General features: G+C 47.3%; 2 protein-coding genes across 2 annotated transcripts; one reads left to right on the top strand and one right to left on the bottom strand.

The window, feature by feature from the left end:
* Positions 1 to 645: 645 nt before the first annotated feature.
* Rhex (regulator of hemoglobinization and erythroid cell expansion) lies at positions 646 to 4510 on the top strand. The gene is made up of 5 exons (XM_026387376.2): positions 646 to 656; positions 892 to 992; positions 2117 to 2236; positions 3705 to 3784; positions 4325 to 4510. The coding sequence occupies exons 1-5, from the start codon at positions 646 to 648 to the stop codon at positions 4508 to 4510; spliced, it is 498 nt and encodes a 165-aa protein (XP_026243161.2).
* Positions 4511 to 13272: 8762 nt separating this feature from the next.
* Positions 13273 to 18763, bottom strand: Avpr1b (arginine vasopressin receptor 1B). The gene is made up of 2 exons (XM_026387514.2): positions 17824 to 18763; positions 13273 to 13595 (listed from the first exon to the last, which is right to left on the bottom strand). The coding sequence occupies exons 1-2, from the start codon at positions 18761 to 18763 to the stop codon at positions 13273 to 13275; spliced, it is 1263 nt and encodes a 420-aa protein (XP_026243299.2).
* Positions 18764 to 20266: the final 1503 nt, after the last annotated feature.

The raw sequence follows: 20266 nt of genomic DNA, 5'->3' as shown, positions 1-20266 counted from the left end.
GTGTGACAGCTTCCGTAATCCTAAAGCCCACACTGAAGCTGCGTGGTGTGTGAATGCATAAGCCTGATGGTGTACGAGCCTGGGTGTGTACACTTAAGATCTGGACTTCTTCAAAGATTCTATACTGGTGTTCTTTGCTCAGGAAGAACCCCATTTGCTTCTGGTTAAGGCTCTCTAGGAGCAGAGCACTCAGATTGGATGTAGGCTTTGGACCCAGAGTTCAAAGTCAGGCCTGATCACTTTCCAGGCCTCTGACCTTAAACACCACCCATCTCTCTGCATCTCCTTTGATTGCAATAAAATAATGGTAATTACGCTTCTCTCATAGCATTGCTATCCAAAATTGGGAAGGTGGAGGGTGTGCCGGGCAATGGCTGGCACTGAGGGTGAGTGGCTATTAGGTACTAACATTAATACACCTATTTTGCGCATTCAAAACCTGAAATCTGGGGAGAGGAAGGCAAATGGCCCCCAAGCAGCCAAGTTTGCCTGAGGGGAATTTGGCATAAAGCCCAAGAGTCCTGACCACTTCCTTGCCCCACCCCTGCAGGTATCCAGGAACAGTTCCCCCGGGTCTATTCCTGCTTGCCCTGGGAAAAGTCTGAGCCCCATTCACACCAGCGGCAGCTCAGCCAGAAGCTCATCATGCTGACAGAGTGAGTGAGCCCAAGAAGAACCGGAGCAGGGCTTCCACCAGGCTCACTGGTGTAGTTGGCCACCCGGCGTGCACACCCTTCCTGGCTACCCTAGCCATGTTGTCCAGAGGCAAAAGGATCTGCCCTGAAGCCCCCAACAATGCCCGCTATCTGCTTCCATCTGGGGAAGGGCTACCTTTTGCAGCTGTTGACATCACTGCCATCTCTGACTTTCACCCTTCTCCTTTCCCAACAGAGAGATGAAGCTGTGGCATGGCTTAGTGATTGCAGTGTTGTCCCTCTTCCTCCAGATCTGTCTAATCATGGCCCTCAATTACCTGCTCAGCAGGAACATAGGTAACTGGCTTTGTCCCCCTGCCCCTCCCAGTCACCCTAGGAGACTAATCCTGTAGAGGATGAGACCCCTTGGGAGCTATCACTTGAAAACCTACTTGAGGACCCAATGACCAGATCCCTGGCACCGCTTACCCTTCACCACCCTGCATCTGGGCAATCCCCTCTCTGACCTCACCTTTTACCCAACCTATTTCTTACTGGGAATGACAGCCCAGGCTGCTCCCACACCCGGATCCTCTGTCTGGAGACCAGCTTCCATGTGCTTGGGGAAGAGGGCTCACTTACCTTAAGCCTAATGAGTTTTGTCATCATGCTGAAGGACTGGATGTGAAAAATGGCCTTAAATTGCAACAGAAGGAAAGATAATTAGACTGAGACATGAGTTGAAATTCTTAAAATGACCTACAGAAGAATGTAGGTAGAGAATCTCTGTTATGAAAAAGCTTTACTATTAGGAAAAATAATGGTGCTTTGGCTAAGGTAGGCTATGAGGCAGAATGATATTCTGAGGATTTTTCCAGAAAAAGAAAGTCTAGGCTTCTCCACTGAATCATTCTTTTGTTTGCTCATTCATCCATGTGACAGATATTTATTGAGCATCTCAGGCGCTGTCTAAGCCCAAACTATATGAAACATAACAAATTACAAATTTCTATCCCCTGGAATTTGTGCTCCATGGGACAAAAACAAGATAAACAAATCACACACATGTATGTTAGGTAAAGATAAATCCTGGGGAGGAAGCAAGGCAAGAAGCCAGGAGCTGAGAAGGGACCAGTGTCCCTAAGGTGCTGACATCTGAGTATAAATTTGTAGGAAATGAGGAGTGAGCCACTCCTGCAAAGGCTGGGGCAGAAGCATGTCGGGCACACTCTGGCAAGAGCCAAGAGGCTGCAGGAGCAGGGATGGAGAGGAAGGGCAGTGAGTCCACAGAGGGTCTCAGAGGCTGGGACAGGGGCTTCTATTCGGAGTGAGGCTTGGAGCCACTGTGGGGTTTGAAGCACAGCAGAGCTGAGATTTGAAGGGATCCTGGAAGAGTCTCCCTTTGAGGGTTCAGAGGACTTAATTCAAGACATCACTAATTCAGTTTTCTTTTGCTTTCAACCTGACCCTCTCCCCTCCAGCCCACCAGAGTGAACGGATACTGAAAGAAGCCAGACTTCAGGTCCGGGAGCCTAGTTCTGCTCCCCATCCCTTCCCTGTGGCCAAAGAGACTTGGAAAGAGCCTGCTCCCCAATACAGGCGTGAGTAGGAGACAAGGGAGAACTTGTCCTGAAGCTTACTGTGCTGTGTCTGGACATGCAGGAGCATCTCTGCAGCAACCCATGTTCATCCCTGCCACCCAAACTTCTAGCCTGAGGATCCCTCACACAGACTCAGAGCAGGCCTCACCAGCCTGCCTTTTTCAAATAGTTACCCATCCTATTTGAAAAGAGAGAAAGACCCCTGGGGGTTCGTGTGGGTCTCAGTCCAGTTTGTGTGAATGATGGATTACAGGGACCTGGGGGCTGGCTCCTCTCTTTCTAAGGCTATGGCCTCTTCTGCTGAGCCAGCTAATAGTGGAGCCAAGATTCTGACTGCCTCTGCCTGCCCCCAGCCATGGTGGTCACTGGGCATCATACCTCCTGGCCAGTCCATTGGCTGCTTCTAGAAGCTGGCTCCTTCATATTCCCCATGGGGACACTTCATCCTGGGCTGAGACTGCCTGGGTATCTGGGAATTTGAATGAATGCAAGTCTTGGTGACAATTCCTTCACTAGACCCAGGAGCACCACCCATCACCCTGTGGGTTTTGTGCTCAGGTCTTATTTTATTTCTTTCTATTTTTCCTTCTCCTCCTCCTTTCTTCCCCCTGTGCTGTGGCTGGAACCCAGGGCCTTGCATATTCACCTGCTGGGCTTGCACTCTACCACCAAGCTCCACCTAAGCCCCACCCTCTTTTTTTTTTATCTCAAGGGCTGGGAGACCCAGTAGGTCACTATCCATCCACAAGGTGGAAACTGCCACTTCAGCAGCCCCGCTGGGGCCCACTCACCAGAGATTCCAGAGATTGCACTTTTTCCATGGGTTTATCTCTGGATTGGTTTGCGTTTTGCTCAGTCCTTCTGATCTTATCTTTTCAGATGAGATCATGGGAACCAGAAGGTGCCGCTCGGGCCTTCAGAGTTTTGGCAGAATAGAGGAAATGCTGGCCTCACCCTGACCTCTGGCCTCAGAGTGTCCTCCGAGCCTGGCCAGAATCGGACTGTTTGGCTAGCAGGGACCTCGGCAATCACTGTGTAGCCCTCTGGCTTTGCAGAGGACAAATGTCCGGGCACAAGAGATACAACCTGTCTAGAGCTGGTGATAGCTTTGGACTGGAACCTGTGGCTGGGACCGGGCCATGCTGCCTCGGTACAACCCTGCTGATTTCTTTTCTGGCAGACAGTCCTGCCTAGGCAAGCTTTATTAGTTTTAGATGAGCTGACGGAGCGGCAGTACCTGGACCCCTGGGCAGGAAGCTGCTGCCTACTATTGGCTTCTTACCCACCACCCACCCTGTCCCTGTTTCCCCTTCTTTCTCTTTTGGGGCTCGGCTTCTCCTGTCCCCTCTCCTCTTTGCATTGCTGGTTCTGCCTCTGCTGTTGTCTCAGTCTCCCTTCCATTGTCACTCCCCTCTCCTAACACTTCCCAACTTTCTTTGGAGGAGGAATCATTTCTATTTCTCCCCAGATGAGAGCAACACGTCCTCAGACAGCTCCATCAGCTCTGTCAGCTTGAACGACCCTGCCACTTTGCCTTCCACCTTCCAGGTAATGAGATTCCTAGTAATGTGCACTCCTCCATAGGTAACCTAGGGTCCCTGTAAAACTGGGAGCTCTGGACACCCCAGCTGTTGAGGCGGGAGCAAGAAAGGAGGGCTGAATGAGTCCTCAGAGCGTTCCTGGGTGAGGGTGGTCCGGCTTCTGCCCACAGCCCCATATTAGCATGGATCCACCAAATAAAGGGAGTGTGAGCAGACCATAAAAGTGGAAGTGCTAATAGGAAACCTCTCACTGGGACCCAAAGCTACTGAGCCTGACCTCACTTGAATCAAGTGTCTGCATTTCCCTGTCATCCATCACCTCCCACCTGCTCATCCTTTAGCCCATTCCCTGAAGACATACAGAACACAGTCACTGGAAACCCTCCTCGTGGCCCTTGCCCTGCTCTCAGATAGTTACCTGGATCCATCCGGGTCCTTTCCCACCAAGCTTTGAGCAGCTTCTTTGGGCTCAAGTTCCCTCTGAGGGTCTGACCTCCTCCAAACAGGGTAGAAACCTTGACCCGTGTGTTTCTGTTGTCTTCCTCAGGCCATCAAGGACGTGAATTACACACCAGTGGTCTTTTCAGCCCCTGAATCTGTCCTGGACTATGAGAACATCAAGGAAGCTACAGATTATGTCAATGTCAATCCCGAAAAACCCAAGCCCAAAATCTGGACTTCTGTGAATGCTTCTTTCATGGATCCAGTGGAATACACTCAAGTGGCTGTGTGAATTCTAGGTTTTTTTTTTTTTTTTTTTAATAGGGTGAGATTCTCTATGTATTCTTGCATTCATTTTGTAGCAGAATTCCTTCCATTAAAAATAAGGCAGCTGGGCGTGGTGGCACACGCCTGTAATCCCAGTGGTTTGGGATGCCTGAGGCGGGAGAATCACCAGGTCAAAGCCAGCCTCAGCAACTTAGCAAGGCCCTAATCAACTTGGTGAGACCCTGTCTCAAAATAAATAATTAAAAGGGCTGGGGAATGTGGCTCAGTGGTGAAGTACCCCTGGGTTCATTCCCCAATATACACACACACACACACAAAGCAGAGTGGGGGTAAATAGGAAATAGGACTATGTCCTAGCAAGAAATACCCAGATCAGATATTAGGAAGATCTTCCAGGTAAAGTATGGAAACAGTGGAGTCCATCAGTAGCGAAAGCAGTGAGGTCTTTTTTTAATCAGCTGTAATGAAATTCTGCTTGGCAATTTTATGGTTAAATGACTTCCCTTTGAGCTCTTTAATTATTCACAATAAACAACTTCTTAAAAACTTTAAATAAAATTATAACCAACAGTTCCTCTTTTCCTCTTGCCTAGCCCTGCATGTTGTCCCTTTTAATATTAATATATTTTGCTGAGTAATCTTGCTTCCCCCTCAACATTTCATATAATTCATTTAGAAAGCCTACTGCCAATCAACCTGTGAATTTGCTGGGTTTTTTTAAATAATAATCAAAAGCTTACAAATAGAATCCTAGTCAATACCACTTAGATCATCATTGGATATCCCAAGGAAAATCTTCCAGAATTTAACCTAATCAAAGTCAATATCCATTTGGGTGTGTTTTTTTTTTTTAACCAATTAGAAATAAGAAGGTTCTTTCTTGACTTGATTAAGAATAGCTTATTTGAAACCATCAGATAACATGACATGTAACTATCAGGTCCTAGACATAGTCCCATTGAGTCCAGAACAAAGTAAGACTGTCCACAAACTTGCTATTTCTTTATTTAACATTGCTCTAGACATTCTAATCAGCAAAACAAAATAGTTAACAAGCTGGGCACAGTGGCCCACGCCTGCAGTCCCAGCTCTTCAGGGGGCTGAGGTAGGATCATTTCAGTCTATGAATTTGAGACCTCATCTCAAAACAGACAGACAGACAGACAGACAAGAGCTATTACTACTGGAATGGAGGATAAATGTGTCATTGTTTGTAGATATCCTAGTCCAAGAAAAGCACAGGAACTTCAATGCTTTAAAATTAATTATGTTCAGGGCTGGGGCTGGGGCTCAGTGGCAGAGCACTTGCCTAGCATGTGTGAGGCACTGGGTTTGAACCTCAGCACCACATACAAATAAATAAGTAAATAAATAAATGTATTGTGTGTATCTACAACCAAAAATGTATTTGAAAAAATTATGTTCAGTAATCAGTGACTAAATAATACACATTTTCCCCCAATAGCTCATTTAGACATAAAATGGGAAAAAATTGTTTACGCTGGGTTTGGTGGCACATGCCAATAATCCCAGCTACTCAGAAAGCTGAGGTAGAAGGATTACAAATTCAAGGCCATTCTGGCCAATTTAGTGGGACCCTGTCTCAAAATAAAAAAATAAAAAGGGTGGGCATGTGGATCAGTGGTAGAATGCCCTGGTACTACTAAGAGGGAAAAAAATTTACAATAGCTTAAAAAAAAATTGAAACCCTAGGAATACTCCCAGCCAAATCTGAATCCAGATCAGTGATGGGCAGTTCCTAGGAAGACCAATCTGTTAGCCATGCTCCATCTCTGCAGGATGTAAATGCCCTTCCTAGTTCAGACGCTGTGTGCAGCTGGCCGCCTTCACTTCCCGGTTCCTCTTCCCCAAGATGATCTGTAGGGATGATTCTGATTTGGGTTTCTGGGGCTGGAAAATTTTGCCAGTCTGTTCGCCCTTCATCTGTAGCTCTTACTGTTGTTTCTCTCCTTGAAAACTTTACCTCATGGAGAAAAAAAGATTCTGCTGATTAGAGAGACAGGATGAGGGATAATCATTAACCATGATAGCAACACTGCCCTTGCCTTAAGAAATGAAGCTTAGTCGGTGCAGGGCACATGCCTGTAATCACAGTGACTTTGAAAGCTGAGGCAGGAGGATCGCAAGTTTGAGACTAGTTTCAGAAACTTAGCGAGACCACCAACAATTTAGCAAGACCCTGTCTCAAAATAAAAAAGGCTGGGGATGTAGCTCAGTGGTAAAGCACCCCTGGGTCCAATCCCCAGTTCCCAAGTACCAAAAAAAAAAAAGAAGAAGAAGAAGGAGGAGGAGGAGGAGGAGGAGGAGGAGGAGGAGGAGGAGGAGGAGGAAAGAAAGAAAGAAAAATAGAAATGACACTCTACTTCTTGCTGTTGTCTTTTAAAAGAAAAAAAATCATCAAACTTGTGCTGAAGAGGCTCAGATAAGTTATAGGGCACCCAAGAGAGATTGACAGTTTTGTTTCCACACTAGGAGAGGGACACCTGGGCTAGCAGGCAGAATGCTTGCTTTCTACAGAATTCTGGAACAGAGGGTTAGGAGAAAATACAAATCAAAGACTTGAACTAGCTAGATTAAGTTACCAGAGAGCAGCTTGGGAGATTGATTCTGGTCGCCAAAATACCTATTATGCCTCTATTGAAAAGGCATTTGCTAAAGATGTTGCAAATCAATTAGCCACTGATGCTGTGCAGATTTTTGGAGGCTCTGGATTTAATACAGAATATCCTGTACAAAAAGTAATGAGGGATACCAATATCTATCAGATTTATTAAGGTACTGTACAAATTCAAAGGATTATTACAACTTGTGAACATGTTAGCAGGTATAAAAATGAAGAGTCTGCTATAGAAACGTGGTTAATCATTGAATAGTTAGAATATGACCCATTATTTATGCTTCAGAAAAGAGAAAGGGCTTTAAAATTTGTCCAGTGAAAATAAATATAAGTATTCTTATATAAATTTATATCATTGATTTTAATGTTAGTTTGCACTGTTGTTTAACAACTATATAATGTCCCTTTTTTCAAATAGATTTGATTTCATTAAAATTATGTGTTGTCAGCTGTCTGTGGTGGTGCACACCTATAATCCAAGCTACCTAGGAGGCTGAGGCAAGTAGATCACAAGTTTGAGGCTAGCCTGGGCAACAGTGATTTAAATTAAAATAATTTTTTTTAAAGGGTGGGGAATATAGGTTGACTTGCCCTGCCTAGCATGTGTGAGGCACTGGGTTCAGTCCCTAGTATTGTGGAGCAAATATGTTGTCCTTTTTTATTACTGTACTTGAATTATATCAGCCTAGAAAATTACATTTGTCATTCTGATGTCTTAAAGAAGCAGATATACCTTGGAATTTTATTATTTTCAAGTGATATAAAATTGGGCCTATTATGAACTCAAATATACCAAAATTTACATAAAGAAAATATTGTAGGATCTGGATAACATCAGACAACTTGCCAGTGACTTTGTGGATTTAATGGTATTATTATAAGAGTTTACAATTTGAAATGCACGTGGCTTTCAGTTCTGCACAGTAATAGTCAAAATTTTGATACTCATACTTTTCCACTGTACAACTATGAGAAATTTCTTGAAAATCTTTTTATTTTAATGCTGACCTTACATTTCACTTGCCTTATTTAAATCAATAAAACTTGCTCTAGATTATTTTTATATGGCTCTGTTGGTCTCTAGGTAATCTTTGGCCTATTGTATACAATCTTATTCATGTGCATGCATTTTGAAAGAGGACGTAAATAAAATTATCTGTTCAGTGCTAAAAAACAAAACAAAACAACATGAAGATTTGATCATCTGAAACCATCAGGGAGGGGTTAAGGCATCTATGGCCTAGCTGGGGCAGGCAAGAAAGAGCCAGAGAATGTGTACAAAATAACATGTAACAAAGCAGAATTAACACAGAGCAATAAAACCAGAGCCTGTCCGTGTTATACAGATCTGAGGAAAGGAATGACTGGGTGGACTTAATCAGAGAAACCACCCCGGAGAGAGGCGATTTCCGACCTCAGTTTAGAAAGAAGGGTAGAAAGTCAATCAAAAGGAAAAGAGGCAGAAGCAAGACCTGCCCCAGTGCAGGCTCTCTCTACAAGTTCTTGAGAGACTGACCTGAGCTGAACCTGATAGGGAAGTATCCTCCTGAGCTCAGAGTGTGCTGGGATGCTCAGGGGCAGGGAGTGGATGTCAGGGAGACCAGGCACCATAGGCTGTAGAATGGCACAGATCATCTAAGGTCCCTGATGAAGTCTGCTTCAAAGAATGACACTTTATAGCAAGTCTATCTTGGAGGATAACATCAAGGCCCATCCTGCTTGCATATCAGGTACAGGAATTCTTGGAGAGTGTCATTTAAAAAATCAAGTTCAAAGTGTGACTCCACCAAATGAACTCTATGGGTTGATGACGTCTCAGATGCTCTGATAAAAGGAAGGCCAATTTTACCTCCCAAGGAGTTTTAGCAAATAAACTGATGATGGGGGCTAGCCAATACTTTAAATTACCATAGTTCCCCCTTATCTTTAGGGGATACTTCCTGGTGGACACCTCAAACCTTGGATACTACCTGACCCTCTTTATACTATGGTTTTCCTGTACATAAATTAGGCATAAGAAGAAATCAACAACAACTACTAGTAAAATAGAACAATTATAACAGTAAGCTAATAAAAATTATGTGAAAGTGGTCTTTCATGCATATGATACTGTGACAATCTGATAATCAGAATAGCTACTAAGTGATTAACATATATGTAGCTCATATGGCATAGATCTGCAGGACAAAGATGATTTATATTGCAGGGAGAAGAGAACAAGATGGTGTGAGACTTGAATTATATCATGACACTACTTCATGACACTATTCTGAATGGCATGCAATTTAAAACTTATGAATTATTTCTTTTTGTAATTTTCCATTTAATATTTCCAGACCATAGTTAACCACAGATTACTAAAAGGCTGAAATTAAAATGGTGAATAAAGGAGGACTACTGTAATTAATCCTCAAAATTACTACCAGACACATTGCAAGCAATAAAATAGCCTTTTTGACATTTCTAGGACACTCTAAGCCCTTAGAGGTTCATCTGCCTAAATCTGTACTCCTAGTGTCTGCGTAAGTGATCACCCTTTGAGGAGCATAGTTTCCAGTTCAAAGGAAGTCACGTTCTCCCATGTTCCATGTCATTAGAACCTCCAGGAAATAATTATGCTGTTCCATTCTGGGTTCCTCCATGAGAGAGGAATCCAGATAAAAATCTCCCCAAGGGCTGGGGATGTGGCTCAAGCGGTAGCACACTCGCCTGGCATGCATGCGGCCCGGGTTTGATCCTCAGCACCACATACAAACAAAGATGTTGTGTCCGCCGAAAACTAAAAAACAAATAAAAATTCTCTCTCTCTCTCTCTCTCTCTCTCTCTGTAAAAAAGAAATCTCCCCAAAAATTTCTGATAACATCCAAAGAAGATGATTTTCTATTGGTAAACACTAGATGGTTAATTATGTGCCAATAATAAGCTGGGAATATAGACCACTGCAAATGTGACCTACTTCAGTGGACTCTTATTCTAAGGGAGCAGGCATCCAAATGTCCACCATGGGAGTTGCAGAATAATACCATCAGTGTCTTATTAGCCAACCTGACCTACTTGAGCAAGGAGGTATTTTATGCTCAATGTCCATGGGATTTTTTTGTTTTTATTTATGTTTTTGTTTTATTTTGCTCCTGGCATCAGGACAGATTGTTGAGTTCAGAGGGGCTCTCAAGAGGGCCATGCACCCAGTCTCTAAACCAGAGCACATAAGAAAACTACAGCTCATCTGTTTTTTGAGGTCTCACTATCTCCCTTAATCACTCATGTGTACATCTCATGGCCTGTGTTCAGTCCCTCACTTTGTAATAGAAACCTCTTATTCTCTGCCCTTGCCAAATACATCCCCCGTGGGCTTAGAGAGAAGGCAGCATGTGTCCAGGTATCTCAGGAGAACTGGAGGAGATAAGGAGCTGAGACTCTTCAGGATTTCAGGAGAAATTTTCTAATGGCATTCAAGCTAAGGAACTGGGTAACTTTCCCAGTCTTCCCCTGAGGGCTATGACTGCTTCAGACTCTCCAGGACAGGGAGTGAATAAACTGGATTTTAGTAATATTGGGCTGAAGAAGGGGCGCCACCCGATTCTGGGGCAGAAGCCACTTAGCAGGACCCAGCCCAAACCAACTTTGCCAGCACTTTCAGCTCCACAGTGCCACCTTGTGGTCTAATGACAAACTCCAAGACACTCTGCTTTTCCAATGAGCTCAGAACTGGACTCCAAGGGAGGTGGTCTAGCCCTACCCCCCTCTCTCAAGATCATGTTTTAATTTTTTTTCTTGAATATTCCCATTATACTTGCCCCTAGGAAACAAAGATTACCAGCAATGTCCTGTAGATTAAAGAGTTTTATTAGTGGATTTCAACCTTCTCTGGGTTTCAGACCTAGGAATGAATTGCTATAGCCTAGGCTGAATTTATAGCCCTTTGATAGATAAAAGGCCTATTTATATACAAAACACAGACATGGTCATCTGGGAAGTTACTGGCTGGTACCAAACTATGGAAAAAGCCAATCTGAAGAATCCCCATAGTCCACTGATCAATGCCCTACCTGCCATCCTCTCATCCCTGCCTGCCCCTCACCTCCTGCTCCTGAGAAGGCTTTAAGGGACTGGGGTACTGTATTTCCCAGTCCATAGAATGGCATCAACACTTTACACAAGTGTCCCACCCAGAGACAGCTCTGTTCAGTTTCTCCTGGGCTTAGCGGTTAGGAATGGGATTGACGGCACAGAACCCCCTTCTTGTTTCCTGCCACCTTGTGTCCCATCTAAGACTCATCCAGTCTGTCCATGAGAGCTTCCTACAGGTCCTGAAAAGCTGTCATTCATAGATCCAGACAAGATCCACCATTTCCTCCAAAGCTTTCTGGAATGGGACCCTGAGACCCAGTGGCTGGTTGTTCTCCATTGGTTTTTAATAAGAAAGAACCTACTTTTGGGAAAAGATCAAAAACAACTTTCCCATGGAGAAAGTTGGGGGGTCCCAAAGCCATCCCCAAAAACCCATTTCCCTTGTTCAGTGCCAAACAGAAAATACAATAGTGGTAAGAAGGGGTGCTACTGAAGGCAAAGAGTAGATGAGGAAGGAACTTGAGTCAAACTCATTTACAAACTTCATTTACATCCACAGGACTGTCTGTCCCTCATAACTGAGGTGGCAAGGTTACCAGCATTTTACTGATGTTGGTCATTGGTGGCAGCAGAACCAAGACCCATCCCTGCTGACCTTTCAGCTGATGCTCCTTCTACCATCCAGGCTGTCTCTTAGAATGACAGCTGGGGTGAGGCAACTACCCCGTGATGTAAATCCCCCTGGAGATAAGGAGGAGCAGGGCAGAGTCTCAGATTCCACCTGTCCTGCTGTCTCTCCTGGCCTTGGAGAAGGATTCAGCATTACAGAACTGAAGACAAAGTGGGCAGCATCGCCGTGGCAGAACCCAGAGTCACCAGAACTGTTAAAGGGTGTAAATGTCACTGCGGTGAAAATTCAACAGTTCTCCTAGAGCTTGTGAGTTAGATGCCCTTTGTGTCATCTCTTATGACACCACTTCCAGTCTTGCAAAGTCAGAGAAGCTTAGAGCTGAGAGAGACCTTAGAGACCATCTCACCTGTTCAACAGGTGAGGAAGCAGAGACCCCGAGAGGGAGGTGACTTTCCAAGGCAGAGCCGAGATGAGAATCCTGGGCTCCTGACTCCATCCCCACATCCATTCAATTTTTACTGGAAGCTCCGCAGAACCTCAAGGATTATTCCAGAATTGTGATCACACACTCCTCCTTAAAGACATCTCCTCCATGCAGACCCAGAGGAAGGAGTAGCAGGAACCCCTTGGGGAGAGGAGGGAGGGAAACCTGCCCCTGCAGCCTCTGAGGTTTATTCCTGCTCTTAATTTCACTGTGACCATTTTCATCTCATCCTTTCCTCTCTTTCTTCCCCGACTCACCCAGGTTAGGCTCTACCACTAAGGACACACAATACTCCCCCTGCCACCCATCCCATGGAAGAGGATATAGGGGGAAGAGGAACTGACATTTGCAGAGTTCCTACTGGGTAGCAGACGCTGTACCAATCCTGCATCTCCCTTCCACAACAAGAGGGCATGGCAGGTGAAGGCTGAATACCCATGCACCTTGCTTCATGAAACTATATGCCCTATACAAAAAAAAAAAAAAAAAAATCAGGATCCAAGTAGGTCCTTAGAGTTTTTCACTCCCTGCGCCCTGGGGTTGGGCTGGGATGTGCAAGTCAGGTTAGAATGGGGACAGGTAGCTAAGGCATGAGACCAGCTTCTGAGTTCCTGCCACCTGGGGACCCTCAGACAGTGCCATCCCAGATCTGACGCACCACCTCCACCCTGTGGGTGTGTTCCAAGACACCCTGTGAGTATGGCCACCAGGAAGCAGGCCATTTGATTCTGCCTGACTGTCACCATGAGACTGGGAGCTAAGGAGGACAGGCTTCACCTTAGAGGCTGCTATTCTGGCCTCTTCGCACTGCCTCAAATTGGGTTCCAGGGAATGCTAACCCTGACCTCCCAGCTCTTACATACACCCAGTGCCTGAGATGGGCAGAGATCCTCCACTGCTAGCCCTGGGGGCAATCCCAGGCTCCATCCAACAAGTCTTCTCTAAAAGATGCTGGTCTCAGTGGTGGCTTCCCCGTCTGCCTGCTCTAAGTCCTTCAGTGACTCTGCCGGCCCTGGCCTCGAACTGAGGCTGAGGCTGAGGGTGGGTGGGCAGCTGGAGCGGGTCAGCAGGGTGGTGCGGCGGCTGGAGAGACTGCTGCTGGAGAGCTGTCTGCGCATGCGGCGCCGGGCTCCCCCACAACAGGCAAGATGACGCAGGGGGCGTGGTAACAGGTGGCTATTGAAGCCCATGTAGATCCAGGGGTTGCAGCAGCTGCTGATGTTGCCCAAAAGCATGGAGATGGTAAAGGCCACGTTGGTGGAATCTGCCACAAGAGAAGTACAAGAAGACTTAGGATGGTGGCTTGCAGGGATCTGGGAGAGAGGCCAGCCCTCCGCTGAACAGATGAGGAAACAGAGTCCCAGAGAGGAGAAGGGATTCTCTCCGGGTTCTGTAGCTAGAGAGGAGCACAGCTGGGACTTGACCTGGGTCACTTGACTCCAGAATCTTCCTCACTGATTTTGTTTGTTTTGTAACTAACTACAGGGTGAGAGCTGGAGCTAAGTTTTAAGTTGAATTTAGAAGAGTCCACATTGTTAGGGAGAGGACCAGATCAAATAGGAGAAGTTGGTTTTGTTCTAAAGCCTATACCTTGAATCCCCTAATGGATGTAGACCTGGGAAAATAACCAAGTGCAGGTCCCTTCTACTTCTGTTCCTATGCTGCCCTCCAGATTCTATCTTTGCCTTTCAGGGCCAGCCTCACTTATTCTGACATTCAGTCACTGAATACATGTGGAGTATTGCCTCTGTGCTGGGCTCTGTGCTAGGGACCTGGTAGGACAATCAGTGGAGCCTGGCTGCTCCATAGGTCCTATGGCCTCATTTCCAAGCACAGGAGAAAGGGAAGCTTCTAGGGACATCTGAGTATCCTATTCCAATTCTTGTTCCGTGTTCTCAGATTGTCCCTAGGGAACACACTGACCCCTTTGCAGGGAAAAACTAATTTCTCTCTTAGGCAGTCAAAATGGGAGAGTGCCAAACTCTGACAAGATTCCTTCCAGATACGATCTTTCAACAGACTAAATGAAACTCCCCAGACCAACAGAAAGGCTGCAGGAAGGGCACCAGCCTCCTGGATCCACCATGGTTACAGCTATGATACAGGTGGCTTACTGAGTTACCTTGCTTTTTCCAGGGACAGTAGAATTATTAAAAGCAACATCAGAACTGGGAAGAAATTTAGAAGTACACTTTCCAACTTGTATAGCACATTAAATAAGAACTGCAGCTCAAACCCAGGTTTCCAGCCCTAAGGCAGAGATTCTGCACCCATCAGAGATTCAACCTGCAAACTGAAAGGCAGAGCTCAGCACCTGCTCTGTAGAGCACTGTCAAAGCTTTAGGTAAACTGGCTCCTCCTGCACATCTCTCCTGAGTATGCTCAAGGTATGGCCTCTTGTGACCCAAGAGAAGAGACAGGGTAAGAATGTTTTATAAGAGACACAAATCAAAGAGGTAAGAAGGCCTGGATGGACCCAGTTCCCTCCATAGCTCTAGGGCACAGGAGTGAATATGTCCGAGGGGGTCACGTCTAAGTGGGAGGGACTAGTCTCCAGTTTTGCCTAGTTAACCTGAGCTTCAGAAGACTTGGGGAGTTGCTTTGTCTAAGGGGGTGGTATTCATCCTGGCTGCTCCATTTATACATTTAGAGCTCAGCTTAAGCTAGTGACAGTAACTTTGCAAATTCCTTGGCTTAGGAGGCATCTAAGTGACTTGGCCCATCTGAGCCAGGTACAGTATGGGGCAGGAGATGTACCAGGAAGCACCACAAAACATGGGCTCTGCTTCTCAGCTTGAGGGCAGATCCACCGTAGTTGGTCCAGGCAGAAACTCAGCTGACTGTGGGGACAGGGACAGAGGCAGGGAGACAGGCAGGCTCTGACCAAAAACTCAGAGCCAGGAGGCCAGGAGACCAGTGTGTTGTGAGGAGAACTGGGGGTGCTGAAAAGTAAGTTTAAAGTAGTGAACCCCAGCCCAAAATGCTTCAATTTTTCTGAGAGAACACATTGTCTGTACAATAAGCTTTGTTCCTGTACTCATCTCTCAGGCCCTGGGGAAGTGGTAAAACCCTCTACACAGGTGAAGAACGAGGTGCTGGGGACAGGCTTATGAGGATTGTGGATACCAAGGCAAGCCCAGAAAGCCACACTGGCTGGTTGGCAAGATGCCCATCTTCTCCTATGTTCCTCATTAAAGGGGCAAATGACCACCTCCCCTCCTGGTGCCATTGGCTGAGTTGTGCTTGTTCAGAGTAAAACCATCCAAGTCTTGGCTCCGTCTCCTACTAGCAGGGCATTTTGGACCAGTTATTTTACCTCTCCGGCCTCAACTTACTCGGATGTACAGTAGAGAAAATCACCCCACAGTAGCAGGAAAACTCAGTGGGCTTGGCCCCAGGAAGCTCTCCCTTCTTCTAGTCTGGCCTCGGCTACAAAGGGAGAGCCTTGTAGTTGGTTGGGTTTCATATGCTTATCCTTTATAGGATAATTTACAAACAGCCTCTTGTTCAGACTGATGTCAAATGGGTAGCTAAGAAGGTAGATAATGGGACCGTCATAGTTGGACATTACTTTTACTTTTCTCCTGCATGGTTGTGTTAAATTCACGGCCTTCCTCTATTTCAGGTCTGTAGAAAAGCAAAGCATTTGGCTTGAGTAGGATGACCAAAATGAGATCAGAAACAAACTCAAGGGGGACAACTACATACGGGCTGGTAGGAATTTGTAGCCTGAGCTTCTGGACCATGAACTCCCAGGAAGCTTCCAGAGGATCCTGACAGAGCCTCCCCAAGGCACTCGCACGGTGTACCCAGTATGTGTCCTGAGCCGTGCATACCACGAGATGTGCTGCAGAGCACGGTCACTCCTATCATAGGCACCCAGACAGGTTCTCATGCATGTGTTCCTATGCCCTGCTTCTGCTTAGAGGAGCAGGAACAGAGGCCCTTGAACACCACCCTCCAACACTTAGGCTGCCCAGACACAGCCCTGCCTTCCTGGGAACAAGCTTACCTCCAAAGACCGGACTACCAGGCAGTGTCTGAAGCTCTGATGTCTACCTCACCCCAGAAAAAGGCAAGTCCTGCCATGTGCCAACTGAAACACAGGACTCTTGAGGGATCCCAGTTTTTTGTTTTTTGTTTTTAATGTAAGAGGAAGGCCCTTCATGTGGAGGCACTTTTAGAACCAGGGTTATGAGCAAGGCTGGGTTGAGGGAAAAGACAAGGAGGCAGAAGACCTGGGCTAAAATCTTTACTTTGCCACTCCCTAGCTGTGTGGCCTTGAGCAAGTGGTGGTTCCTCTTTGAGTCTCTGTTTATTCATTGACACAATGAAGTGGCTGAACTTGAAATTTTTTGCAGAGTGGGGTGGGTACCAGGGATTGAACTCAGGGGCACTCAACCACTGAGCCACATCTCCAGCCCTATTTTGTATTTTTATTTAGAGACAGGGTCTCATGGAGTTGCTTAGTGCCTCACTTTTGCTGAGGCTGTCTTTGAACTTGGGATCCTCCTGCCTCAGCCTCCTGAGCTGCTGGGATTACAGGTGTGCACCACCATACCTGGCTGTACTTGAAATTTGAGGGTTGTCCTGTGTCAGCCCTAATTAACTGAAAGTGGCCATTGAGATGGAGCTCAAAGTGATATCCAGGTACAGGAGGGAAGAGTGCCAAGAGAGAGACAGTTTCTGAGCCACAAATTGTCATCCTGGACCAGATCACTTCGGGGGGGGCGGGGGGGGGAACCCTTCAACTCTAGAATCCTTGAATTCTAAAGCCCATCTGGCAAACTGGAAGTTGGTTGGGCAAATCTGCCTACAGTTACAGTTCATTAGCACCACATAGTATTTTCAAATTGTTAAGTTAGATACCCAAATTTTAAAATCAGGAAATTTCACATAAAAGATACATAGCATTCGTAGGCTGGACGAGAGTTGCATCTGTCCCTCTTCACACGGGAAAATGTTATGGTTTGAATGTTTGCCCTCCAGAATTCATGTCAGAAGCATAATCTCCACTGTCATTTGTCCATTATACTTGCAGGTAGGACCTTCGGGAGGTGACTGGGTCGTGGGGCTCTGCCCTCATGAATGGATTGATAGATTAATGAATTATCAAGGATGTAGGTTTGTTATCACAAGAATATTTCTTCTATTAAAGTCAGTTTGGCTATCTCTCCTAAGTCCTGTGATATCCTGTGCCACCCAGAGACTCTGTAGAAAGTCCCTCCCCAGATGCAAACCTTTAACTTTGGATTTTCCAGCCTTCAGAGCAGTAAGAGCTAAACTTTTTTCTTTTATAAGTCACTCAGTCTCAGGTACTCTGTTCCAGCAACAGAAGATGGACCAAAACAAACAAACACCAACCTTCCTAATGGCTGCACTCATTTGTCACCCACCTGGTCCTGGGAGGCATTGTAACCCCTGCCCTATCCCTACTGTCCTCCTTTCCCACTCTTCCCTACCTCACCACCCCGAATAGACCACATACTTGCCTTCATCAGGGGCATCCTCATCCCACACAGACCACATCTGGACACTGAAGAAGGGTGCCCAGCAAGCGATATAGGCCAGCACGATGATGAAGGTCATCTTCACGGTTCGGATCTTGGCCCGAGAGATGGTGCTGATGCTGCTGACCCGAGATGGTAGCCCCCGCTTGGCTGCAGCTGGGGCAGAAGGTGAAGGCTTGTTCCAAGTCCTCCAGCCCCCTGCTTCCACCCTCCCAGCCTGTGTCTTGACTTTTAGGTTCTTACAGATCTCATGGCAAATGAGGCTGTAGCAGGCTGTAAGTATGGCCACAGGCAGGACAAAGATGGCCAGAGTAGTCCAGGTGATGTAGGCCCGTGGCCCCCAGGAGAAGCGGAAATCAGCCCAGCAGTCCAGCACCCCTGTGCCCTGGATCACCTCCCGCAAAGAAAAAATGAAGACTTGGGGGAGGCTAAGGATGGCAGCCAGCAGCCAGGGAGCCGCGATGAGTGGGTAAGTGGACTGGCTGGGCTGCTGGAGGCTGCGCAGGGGATGACAGACGGCCAGGTATCGGTCCACTGTCATGGCCAGCAGCATGTAGGTGGAGGCAAACATGCTGAGCACCTGCAGGTACTTGACAGCCCGGCAGAGGAGGTCAGGACCCTGGAAGCGGTAGGTGATGTCCCAGAGCAGCTGGGGCAGCACCTGGAAGAGTGCCACACCCAGGTCAGTCAGGGCCAGGTGCAGCACAAACAGGTGCATGCGGGAGCGCTTGCGGCCTGGCTGGCCCAGGGTCAGCAGCACAGCCAGGTTGCCCCCTGTGGCCAGCACCAGGACGGTAGCCAGGATGCCAATCTCCACCTTGGCCAGCTCCTCATCCCGGCCCAGCCAGGGTGTTGTGGCATTGGGGGCAGAAAGGGTGCCCCCAGGGTTGGGTATGGCAGTCCAGGAAGGCTCCAAATCCATGGTCAAGGTTTGCTGGGGGTGGGAGAAATGGAGGAAAGGTGTGAATGAAGTATCCAGGTGAAAGTTTAAGAAGAGAAAGATGGGAATGATAGGGAGAAGGCTTGAAAGCAGGAGATAACAATGTCAAGGTCAGGGATAGAGAGAGGAGGGAGAATGGGATAAGGAAGGAGAAAACAGAGCTGGCCCCAAGTGGGCAGGGGAACCAGGGAAAGAAAAACCGATCAAGCAGATGGGGTGTTGGGATGGGAAGAACAGGGGAGGCTGTGCAGGATGAGCTCAGGTAAGGAGAGACCTGGGCCAGCGGCCACTTGTCCCCAGATCAGTCCAAATTCACTTTCTCCCAACTTTCTGTAAGTGGAGAGAGGATGCCTCTAAGCCTGCTCAAAGGTGCAATCCAAGATCACAGGTGGCCGGCAAGCTGCAGGCTCCAGCCTAGAGACGCGCTCTCAAAGCCAGCCGGAGCGGAGCCCGCGGCTGGAGCCCAGCGGGTTTTATGCGCTTCCAGCAGAGTCCAGAGGCCCGGGCTCCCGGGTTGGCTCCTGCAGTGGGAGGGCGGAGAGAGGCTCACAGGCACCCACCAGGCTGGACTGCTAGACTGCTGGGGGAGGGGGCAAAACGGGAGGAGGAGTAGGGGCAGTGGCCCAGGGACAGGGAGCTAGTAAGAAGAACCCAGCAACGCAAGCAAGCTCCCACCAGCCCGCAGGACTCACGGACTTAGCAGACAAACGTCTCTACACTCGCACCCTTCAGCCTCCGACTCTTTCCAGACAGATGCACACCCGGGCTGTGTGTGTGTGTGTGTGTGTGTGTGTGTGTGTGTGTGTGTGTGTAAGAGGTGGCCTCTTGCCACCTACGCAGAAAGTAAGGCTGGCAGTGTTGTGGCACGCCCCCTGCCTGGGGCTCCCGTGAAGGATCTAAAATCACTACAAGGAGCGGTCACTTAGGAGCGACATCCTACCCCACAGTCTCAGGCGATACCCCACAGTCTCAGGCGAAGGACTCTCGGGAGGGGAAGAAAAAGTAAAGACGTTTATGGGAAGGAGAGTGGGGTGGAGGGATGGAGGAGCTAGACCTGGGATCCCTGGTAAGACAGGTAGGGAGGAGAAGGAAGGAAAAATTCCGAGTATTTTCAGCTAGGGGGAGTTGTAAATCCTGTCCTGTCCTGAGTATTTTTCTTGGGCTGGTTGCTTCCAAAATACATAAACGCAGTTAACCACATTGTGAGACAGAAACCTGAGCCCTGGAGAAGTTAGACAGTTTGCCCTAGAAGATTACAGAACCAGTAATCAGTTGAGGCAGGACCCGAACCAGCCCAGCACGCTTTGTCCAAAGCACAGCTGCAGCATTTGCATTAGGTCGTTGTGCGAGAGGCCGTGCTGAGGGTACAGAGGAAACTTACAGGTCAATGCAGGTATCGCGTGGTATTGGAATTCACTCCATCTTCCATGAGTTCACTACACAAAGTGCACTATCGGGACGCTCTAGAGCAGATTTCCTTAGGAG

The sequence above is a fragment of the Urocitellus parryii genome, chromosome 9 (genome assembly GCF_045843805.1).
Source record: "Urocitellus parryii isolate mUroPar1 chromosome 9, mUroPar1.hap1, whole genome shotgun sequence".
NCBI classification, from domain to species: Eukaryota; Metazoa; Chordata; class Mammalia; order Rodentia; family Sciuridae; genus Urocitellus; species Urocitellus parryii.
This window is presented reverse-complemented; position numbering and strand designations above follow the sequence as displayed.

Coding starts and splice junctions, on each gene's coding strand:
- Avpr1b (XM_026387514.2), bottom strand. CDS start 18,763: ATGGATTTGGAGCCTTCCTGGACTGCCATACCCAACCCTGGGGGCACC. Junction 13,596..17,823: donor TGAGGATGCCCCTGATGAAG/GCAAGTATGTGG, acceptor CTCTTGTGGCAG/ATTCCACCAACGTGGCCTTT.
- Rhex (XM_026387376.2), top strand. Junction 993..2,116: donor CCTGCTCAGCAGGAACATAG/GTAACTGGCTTT, acceptor TCTCCCCTCCAG/CCCACCAGAGTGAACGGATA. Junction 2,237..3,704: donor GCCTGCTCCCCAATACAGGC/GTGAGTAGGAGA, acceptor ATTTCTCCCCAG/ATGAGAGCAACACGTCCTCA.